This window comes from Rhineura floridana, chromosome 6 (genome assembly GCF_030035675.1).
Source record: "Rhineura floridana isolate rRhiFlo1 chromosome 6, rRhiFlo1.hap2, whole genome shotgun sequence".
Classification (NCBI taxonomy): domain Eukaryota; kingdom Metazoa; phylum Chordata; class Lepidosauria; order Squamata; family Rhineuridae; genus Rhineura; species Rhineura floridana.
The window spans coordinates 62,482,607-62,493,215 of NC_084485.1; the positions used below are offsets into that span (position 1 = coordinate 62,482,607).

Sequence of the window (10,609 nt, forward strand, 5' to 3'; positions counted from 1 at the left end):
TGTCAGCACCCTTCACAAATGACACTTCCCAGGGTTCTTTGGGGGAAGCCATGACTGTCTAAAGTGAAATAAAGGTCTGGTGTGGGTGTGGCCCTCTGATTACGCAAGCCAAGCACCTGTGAGTCTGGCTTTTAGAACACTGACAGTTGATTCTGACTGAACATGCCCAACATTATTGTTGAGTTAAATGTAAAATTTCTTAAATTAATTAAAAATCAGCCAGGCATTTTTTTAACTTTTAAACTACAGAAGATGAAAGTCAGAGTATGGAGCAAGGTCAGTGATAGGATTACAGGTACTCAGTGAACACAGCTGATTTTTAATTAATTTCATCAAATTATGAGAACTCTGATAGAAAAAAGTCCAAAAGATTTTCTGGTCTATGACCGTAATAAATTTGTTGTTGTTGTTGTAGTCCAAAAGGGGTTTGGGTTTTTTCTCTCTCTCTTTTTACACTTTTAACGCTCAATTCTCTCTGACTGTTTTATGTATTGCCATGACAATTTAGCAGGTTGTTAAACAAGCATTTCTGAATTCAGAACTATACATTTTGTAAGGTTTTGTTTTGAAATGAGCTTGTGGGAAGCATCAGAATGGCTTGGGCGGGTATTTTCAATTGAACATTGCAGAATGTGAAACATCCATGCTGGCTACAGTATACAGCCACTCTCGTGGCTGTATAATCTCCAGGATCCAACTATATCCAGAGTACATGTGCCCATAGTTAACAATACCTCTGTGTTTTCAAATATATTTTCCAGGATTGCCCACAGCTGTTCCGTACAGAAGAGATTTTGATCCCTGTTGGTGAGGTGAAGCCCATTACCCTGAAGGCTAGAAATTTACCTCAGCCTCAATCCGGCCAGCGTGGCTATGAGTGTGTCCTCAACATCCAAGGGGTGATTCATCGTGTACCCGCTCTACGCTTCAACAGCTCAAGTGTCCAGTGCCAGAATAGCTCAGTAAGTTGATGAGGGATGAAGAATAAAGAAAGATATAGCCGAAATAGGAAAGCCTTGTGTATAAAAGGAGCTAGGAATTTATTTATTTATTTGCAACATTTCTAAACTGTCTTTCAACAAACCTGCTTACAAAATGGCTTTACTGAAAAATTTAAAAATGCAATAGAATAGAACAGAATAGATATCTAACCAAAACAGTAGTAGGTGGTAGTTTAAAACTACATAAAAGCAACAACAAAAGTGTCCAACTAATTTCCATTTGCCTGGCAGAACTAAAAAGTCTTCCCCTGCCTCTGAAAAGAGACCAGGGAAGAACACATACAGGCTTCTTGGGGGATGCACGTTGAGGTCATCACAGAAAAGGCCTTGCTCCTGATAAATGACAGTATTTCCTCTGTAAAGGACAGAACCTGGAGCTGAGCCTCACCAGCAGATCAAACAACCTTGGTGCTGGTCTCATATGGCAAGAAGAAATTTCATAGAAGAGACAAATTCATTTTAAGACCAATTACTCACATGTAGAATCAACATATGATAGGATCTTGCAGCAGGAACTTGCTGGCTAGCCCTACCATCAACCTCATGTGCTCTGCCCCCTATTATCTACAAACTGAGCATGGACATGTGAAAAGGCTTCCCCTTTTCAAACATTCATGCTCAATGCACACAAGTCAGAGACCAGGACCAGCAGGTACAGTAACAGCCAGCGGGGTAACATGGGTGGGGCTGCATTGCTCTCAGCATGGGTGGGCTATACATCCTCTTCGGATGCGCACCTTTATGTGGTGAGGGGGTTTGAGTGTGTTGAAGAAGCTGAGAGCAATGCCGTCAGGAGTCTAGACCAAGAGGCTAGACTCCTAGCAGGGGCACCCAAGGCGGAATGGTCAAAGCTGAAACACCAGACTAAGATGCATCCAAACTCAGAGGAAGGCAATGGTAAACCACCTCTGAATACCTCTTACCATGAAAACCCTATGAACAGAGTATCCAAAATGCAACATGAGATAGTGCTGGAAGATGAGACCCCCCAGGTCAGATGGCACTCAGCGAGCTACTGGGGAAGAACAGAGGACAAGTATGAGTAGCGCTGTGACTAATGATGCAGCTGGGTCAAAGCCGAAAGGAAGCCCAGAGGCTGATGCACACAGATGGGAAAGGAGAGTCCGGAGTTGTATGACACACACAATAGGAACATGGAATGTGAGAAGCATGAACCAAGGAAAGTTAGAAATTGTCAAACAAGAAATGGAGCGTATCAACATTACAATACTTGGTGTGAGCGAACTAAAATGGACGGGAATGGGACATTTTCAATCAGGCAACTACAAAATATTTTATGCAGGAAATGAGAAATTAAGAAGAAATGGGGTTGCTTTAATAGTGAGAAGCGATGTAGCAAGAGCAATTAGGAGCTACAACGCAAGGTCTGAGCAACTGATATCAATGAGATTAAATGGGAAACCTATCAACATAACCATCATCCAAGTCTATGCTCCAATGACAAATGCAGAAGAAGAGAAATTGGAGAGATTTTATGCAGAAGTACAGGAAGAAATTGATCACACACCAAAACAAGATGTGCTGATAATCATGGGGGATTGGAATGAAAAGCAGGGAACAGAGAAGAATTAGGAATTGTGGGGAAATGGAGCCTAGGAGACAGAAACAAAGCAGGAGAAAGACTTATTGAATTCTGTGAAGCCAATAATTTGTTTCTTGCGAACACATGTTTTGAACAACCGAAAAGACGACTATACACGTGGACATCACCAAATGGTCAATATAGGAATCAAATTGATTATATAATTGGTAGCAGAAGGTGGAGAAGTTCCATACTTTCTGCAAAAACAAGACCAGGAGCAGACTGCGGTACAGATCATGAACTGGTCGTATCGAAAATCAGAGTAAAGCTAAAGAAGACCAACAAAGCAATCATAATGCCAAAATACAATTTAAATAACATCCCAGAAGCATATAAAGATCAAATAAGGAACCGGTTTGAGGCTATAAACTTAGTTGAACCAGAAGAAGTATGGAATGAAGTCAGAGACGTTATCAGAGAAGAATGCAAAAAGACAATACCTCTAGTTAAAAAGAGAGAAAGACCTCAATGGATGACTGAAGAAACTCTTCAAATGGTTAAAGAGAGAAGGAAAGCAAAAGCAAAAAGAGATAGAAACACAGTCAGAACCCTAAATGCAACAATACAGCGACTAGTACGTAGGGACAAAGAGAACTATTACAATAGTTACTGTATAGAAACAGAAGAGGACAACAAAAAGGGAAGAACAAGAGCCCTATTCCAAAAGATTAGAGAAACGAAAGGGAAATTTAAACCACAAGTAGGGATGTTGAATAATCAACAGGAGAACACACTGACTGACCGAGATGAAATAAAAGGAAGATGGAAGCAATACACTGAAGACCTCTATAAAAGAGATGCCAGGATGACAGATTCATTCACGGAGTAACCATATGATGAAGAACCAGAAATTTTAGAATGTGAGGTGAAAGCTGCTCTTAAAATACTTGGAAGAAACAAATCACCAGGAATAGACAGCATACCAATAGAGTTGCTACAAGCTACTGAGACTGAATCAGTCCAAATTTTGACTAAAATCTGTCAAGAAATATGGAAAACTAAACAATGGCCCACAGACTGGAAGCGTTCCATATACATCCCAATTCCAAAGGAAGGGGATCCCAGAGAATGCAGTAATTATCGAACTATTGCCTTAATATCCCATGCAAGTAAAGTAATGCTCCAGATTCTACAACAAAGGCTCTTACCATATATGCAGTGAGAAATGCCAGACGTCCAAGCTGGATTTAGAAAGGGAAGAGGTACCAGAGATCATATTGCAAACATACGTTGGATAATGGAACGGAGCAAGGTATTTCAGAAGAAAATCACCCTGTGCTTTATAGATCACAGCAAAGCCTTTGACTGTGTAGATCATGAAAAACTATGGAATGCTTTAAAAGAAATGGGGGTGCCACAGCATGTGATTGTCCTGATGCGCAACCTATACTCTGGACAAGAGGCTCCTGTAAGGACAGAATATGGAGAAACCAATTTGTTCCCCATCGGAAAGGGTGTGAGACAGGGGTGTATTTTATCACCCTATTTATTTAATCTATACGCAGAACATATCATACGGAAAGCAGGATTGGACCAAGAAGAAGGAGGTGTGAAAATTGGAGGGAGAAATATCAATAATTTAAGATATGCAGATGATACCATACTACTAGCAGAAACCAGTAATGATTTGCAAGAAATGCTGATGGAAGTTAAAGAGGAAAGCACAAAAGCAGGACTACAGCTGAACGTCAAAAAGACTAAAGTAATGACAACAGAAGATTTATGGAACTTTACAGTTGACAATGAGGACATTGAACTTGTCAAGGATTATCAATATCTTGGCACAATCATTAACCAAAATGGAGACAATAGTCAAGAAATCAGAAGAAGGCTAGGACTGCGGAGGGCAGCTGTGAGAGAACTAGAAAAGGTCCTCAAATGTAAAGATGTATCACTGAACACTAAAGTCAGGATCATTCAGACCATGGTATTTCTGATCTCTATGTATGGAGGGTGAAAGTTGGACAGTGAAAAAAGCGGATAAGAGAAAAAACAACTTATTTGAAATGTGGTGTTGGAGAAGAGCTTTGCGGATACCATGGACTGCAAAAAAGACAAATAATTGGGTGTTAGAACAAATCAAACCAGAATTATCACTAGAAGTTAAAATGATGAAACTGAGGTTATCATACTTTGGACACATAATGAGAAGACATGATTCATTAGAAAAGATAATAATGCTTGGAAAAACAGAAGGGAGTAGAAAAAGAGGAAGGCCAAACAAGTGATGGATTGATTCCATAAAGGAAGCCACAGACCTGAACTTACAAGATCTGAACAGGGTGGTTCATGACAGATGCTCTTGGAGGTCACTGATTCATAGGGTCGCCATAAGTCGTCGTCGACTTGGAGGCACATAACAACAACAACAACAACAGTATTATATGGATCAACAAGAATGGATCGAGAGCTCCTATTTATATAGAACAACAGTTTTGTGAGAAAGATGACAGATTTATTATAGCATAAGCTTTCATGACCTATAGTCTGCTTCATCAGATGCATGAAGTGTTATCCTGAGTTAAAGGTCTATACACATGGTGTGAGGGGGGATAGGTTGTAAACAGTGATGTCAGAGAGAAATTAAATGCATTTATACAGAGGCTCTGTGTTTCAACATTCTTTCATCCATCAATAAACTATTTGATCTTACAAGAGTATGAAGCAACTTGAGAGATTACCTGAGGATAGCAATTCATTCATACATACAAAGCCCTAACAGGGAAACTTGCCCCCGAGACTTATGCATTCCTCCCGCTACCCTCTTGAGAGGGTTTCATAACTGTGATAGGAAAAAAACAATTCTGTGCAAGGGATTATTTTATTTAATTTTGCCTGACAATCAGACAAATATTTAGAAACTAAAAGATCTCCCATGAGTGCTTGTACAAATCACTAAGCATTTACCTTCTGTGTCCCTTCATAATAACTGCCCATTCCTAAATGCCATGGCAGGCTGTTAGGCTAGCATTGTGCTGTGTTTTTGTCTAGTCCCTTTTAATAGAGCACTTTTGGAAATGAGAAGTGTCTTTTATGATGCTTGAAAACTGGAGAAATATCTTGTTCATGTACATTTACTCATGGTCCAAGTATTGAGGCGACTGCCACTTTAGAAGGTAAATCTACAAATGATGAAAATGTAGATGGTAGAAGAAACATTATTCTGGGAGATGAAACAACAAAAAAATCAGGGGTTAAACTACTCCTGAATTCCAGGCGGGAATATGGTACAAGCGAGTGAGGTGTTTAATTAGAATCTTGGCCCCAGAGAAGATCTCTTATCTGTCAGTTTCCCTGTCCATGACTATGGGGGGTCAGGAAGGAGGCAGGGATGTGACAAATGTGTTAAGGCAAAGCTAATTCACACAGGAGAGATAAAGAGAATTGCAGGCCTCTTATCAGGGAGCTGTCAAATTCCAGGCCACAGTAGCTTGACTGAATGTGTAATACTGGAAAGCTGCCTGTTGCTGGGAGAAGAGAAGGAAGGAACTGGGATGAGAAGGAGAGCAAGGGAAGGAAGGAAAATATAGCCTCCCTTGAATAAGCACAGTCGAGGAGATGGCTGCAACATTTCTTGCTGTGAAACAGAGTTTTTGTCCCACAGGAATGTCCAAGTTGACAAGAATAATGCTAGAATCAATCACACCAGTCAGGGCAATTAGCCTTTATTGCATTCCCAAGCCCAGTAAAAACTGCCATTGCTGTGGTGCAGAAGAAGCAACTTCACAGTCTTTAAAAAAAACAACACCATGGGAATAGTCCAGCTGGTCACTTTGTCTTGTTGTAAGCACTCAACTCTTATACTGTGGTTCTATAGGAACTGGAATTCAGAACAAAGGTGAGACCTGAAGGAGTGAAGCCCCCAAGGATTGTGACTCTTAATGCTACATGTTTCCTATATGGATAGTGCTTCCATATAAGAAAACTGTGAAAACCTCTTATAGAACATTATGTTACATGACACATCTATTTCACTGCCATCAGTAGCAGGTGCATGTGCAGTGAAACTGTACAGAGCTTGATTCTTCAAGTTCAAAGTGTGTAAATAATCAACAAAGAAGAACCCCAAATAAGCAATTATTCAACTCAGCCCTGAACAGGTCAGCACCACCTTAGATCCCAAGTGATGGTAGCAAACCTGTATCTAGCATTCTTATCAGTGAGTAGGTTTTGTGGCATCTGCAGTAGAATGCAGGATGGCTGCATCTCATCTGCCTGTTTAGACTGCCACTTTAGTTGCAGAAGCAGTCTGATCTGCCTCCTAGGACTGGACTCTTACAGAGCTCTCTGGGAGCTATTTGGTAACCGTAGTTATAACCTCAGAAAGAGCTGGAGGTGGAGGTAAAGGGGCTGGCTTTCTTAAGAAATACTGCTCTCAGTGGTTTTGGGCTTTTGCCATGGTACTGCTCCTTTTCCCTGTGGCATTTTTGGCCCTAACTGTGCATCTCTAAGATACTGCACAATATGTGTGTGCAATCAAAAATACACTTGCTTCATAATGCACATATTTCAAAATGCACAACTTTTTTTCTGGTAATGAGCTTAAGCTTATTATTAGGAAAAGTAATATGAGAAATAGAACTCATTAGGAAAGGGAAAGAAGGACTTGCTAGCTGAGTTATAAGCTTTGTTTTCTTCCACATAGAGCCATTAAGCTACCTCAGGCAATCCAAGGAGTCATTGGACAGCCCGAATCCTAATATTCCTATCAGTTAGACATGAGAATTCCAGTTCTTGAATGCCAAAGTGTGGCCTGCAGTGAAAGGTTGCAGTGGGGAATGCTCTTGTCCAGAGTTCCAGCCACCTAGCCATTCCTTTTTTTCTTGATACTCCATTCCAATCCCACCTCTGATTTTCCACCCCCACTTCCAACAGACACTCAGCATTCTATGGTCACTGAGCATGCTCAGTTTTCATTAGGCTGTTTTGTTTCAGGTTTTTTGTGTCCCCTTATAGTTTTTTCCCCCTAAGAGTTTTTATTTTGTTTTGTTATTCTGCAAAGCTCGAGATTTCTCTGAGCCTGATGATAACCTCCTCTTTCTTCATGGGTAGTGCATTTGACTATATAAGGATTGGCGCTCAGAAAATTAGTTTGCTCTCAGTATATATGGTGATGGTGGTTGAAGGTAGTTGGGGAAGGGCCATAGCTTAATGGCAGATAATCTGCTTTGCATGCAGAAGGCCCCAGGTTCAATTCCCGGGATGTCCAGAAGGGGCTGGGAGAGACTCTTGTCTGAAACCCTGGAGAGCCACTGCCAGTCAGTCCAAACCAGGTGTAGGAAAACTTTTGCCTTCTAGATGTTTCTGAATTGCAACTCCTGGCCAATGACCAGGGACAATGGAAGTTGTAATTCAGCAACATCTGGAGGGCCAAAGGTTCCCCACATCTGGTGTAGACAATACTGAGCTAAATGGACCAACGGACTGACTTGGGAGAAGGCAGCTTTCTATGTTCCTAAGGAGACAGAAGACTGCAGTTCATATCAGCCCAGCAAGCTTTGAGCATCTGATCTTTGAGTATTCTGAATGTCCTACCTAAAACATGGCTGGGAGAATTTTCCATGTAAGTTCCATAAAATATTGTGACATGTTTGTGTATAGATCAGCCTAATGTGTCCTCTATAGGAATATTTATTTATTTATTGCATTTATATCCCACCTTTCCTCCAAGGAGCTCAAGGTGACGCATATAGTTCTCCTCCCTCTCCATTTTGTCCTCACAACAACCCTGTGAGGTGGGTTAGGCTGAGAGGCTGTGACTGGCCCAAGGTCACCCAGCAGGCTTCATGGCAGAGTGGGGATTTGAATACTGGTCTCCCAGGTCCTAGTCCAGCACTCCAACCACTACACTCCATTGGCTGTCTTTTTCATTTCATTAACTCTATACTTGATGATGGGGCTTTATTGGCAAATCAAGGACTGAGTGATGAGAACAGTCTTGCATGAATTGGATAAGTAATCTATTACCTCCCTCTAGGTTCATCAGCTGATTTAATTATCCCTGTATGGCAAGGGACTCTCTCCATGCTGATGATGGAAATATATGTTACAGTCAACAGTCATTCAGATATTGCCACACATTCTTAAGCAGTATATTGTCAAACGTCTAAAACAACTGTCTGTTCTAATGGCTATTCCTCTCATTTTGAAACAGAAAGTCTTCATATATGTATTTCATTTCCTTATTCCTTAGTATCTCTATGATGGAATGGACATAAGTAACTTAGCAGTAGATTTTGCTGTGGTTTGGAATGGAAACTTCATTATTGACAACCCAGAGGATTTGAAAGGTAAAGATTTTTTTGGGGGGGGGGTTAATGTTTTATTAATTTATATCAAGGGAATTTTTGTTTTCATCCATTTCAGATAATTTTTATGTATTTATTTATTTATTATTTGATTTATATCCCGCCCTTCCTCCCAGCAGGAGCCCAGGGCGGCAGTTTGATGCATTTAAGAGCAATATGGGTATATCTTTTATTTCTAAACTTCTGGGAGGCCAGACTTTGACAGAGTAGATTTCCAGTTTTTTTTTGTATATATCACAGCATTATAATTCTCTAATCTCCAGACCTCTGTAAGTCTGATTGTAAATTTGCTGCAGGAAGATTTTATGTCATTGTCTGAAACAAACCAAATGGGATGAGTGTGTGCAATATTTCAGCGGGGAGAGGGAGCAGAGATTAAGAACTGTACTTCTATGTATCTATGTATTTCAGATAATTTATAGGCCACATTTTTGTGCTATTCAAAGCTGCATATAATGAAATAACATTTTAAAGCCTAAAAAACCAAAACAGAGCCAATACAACCCATGCTGTAGATCTAATCCATGCTATTAGACTGGCAAAAGCAAAAAGGGTTTTACAACTGCCTCAGTGACAATAGGCATATCACATGAATTTCCCATGCAGTAGCGTTCCACAAAGATCATTAGGACACTTTCAGACTGTTGCTATATTTAAGTAGGATTCAGTCACATACCAGCAAATTCAGGTTGCGTAATTAAAGTTGATCAGGTGGTCTTGCACAACAAACCCACTTCCTCCCAATTTTTTGCGATAATGAAAGTGATGGGAAAATTCACTTGGAAGTGTAGGATAACCTTTGCTGGATGCAACATTATCTAACCTCCCCCCGAACAAATGCTCAATAAATAGCCGACATTGCCTAGCCTGCCTGCAAACTTTGTGCACATCAGGATGAATGCTTAATAAACAGGTTGTCTGAAAATGACCAGGGAAAACTATTCCATGTCCTGAGCGAAAAGCAAGGCATGACTCAGGGCCTCCCCTCAGGAAACAAGGTGAAATTTGAGTCTCAAGGGGTGGCAGGGTGATCATCTTAAGATCAAATAGGCATAAACATAAATGGGATAGAAATATGCAGGTGCCTCAAGATTCCTTTTACACTATTTCTTCTTAATGGCTTTTTGAGTGGGCTGGGGTGGGTGGAATCTGGAATTAACATGTTGAAAAGTGAATCTCTCAGCCTGCCATAGTACATACGTTGAGCTCTAAGCTCAGCCACAGATCCTCAAAGGTAAGAGGGTTATAAGGCTTTAAAATCAGCCTTAGAGAGGTCTGAGGGTAATAGGCTTACAAGGGTGTGTGTGTGTATGTTTTGCAATGCAATGCTGCCTTATATTGTCCTGTATGCTTCCTTTATGATCTATCCGTTGGGTTTAATGGGATTTGTCAGTCTCCAGGACTCACTTGAGGTGTGACATCCTTAACCTCCTATAGGTCTGATTATAACTGGCAACAGAGTCCCTTCTGCTTAACATTATAAAGTTGTCAGGCTAGAGACAGACAAATAGGTTTTTTTCCCAGAGAGTTGAAGGCTATTAGGTAAAGATATCACTCATGGTGTTCACTTATGCCTCTGGTAAAAAGGTTTTGCAGGAGTCTATATTGGCAGGGAAGTTCATTCTTGTCAGGATTCATAGGATATGTAGTTTATAATGTCTCCAGAATGTATCAACTGGAAGCACTGGAAACTACAA

General features: G+C 40.5%; 1 protein-coding gene across 9 annotated transcripts in view; it reads left to right on the forward strand.

Annotated features, from left to right (window-relative positions):
* PLXNA2 (plexin A2) overlaps positions 1 to 10,609 on the forward strand; it is a 627,239-nt gene that overhangs the window by 441,105 nt on the left and 175,525 nt on the right. For all 9 annotated transcript variants that reach the window (XM_061632052.1, XM_061632055.1, XM_061632053.1 and 6 more), the window contains 2 exons: positions 762 to 962; positions 8,798 to 8,894. In XM_061632052.1, coding sequence (XP_061488036.1) covers positions 762 to 962; positions 8,798 to 8,894 — 298 coding nt within the window. The remainder of the gene's footprint in view (positions 1 to 761; positions 963 to 8,797; positions 8,895 to 10,609) is intronic.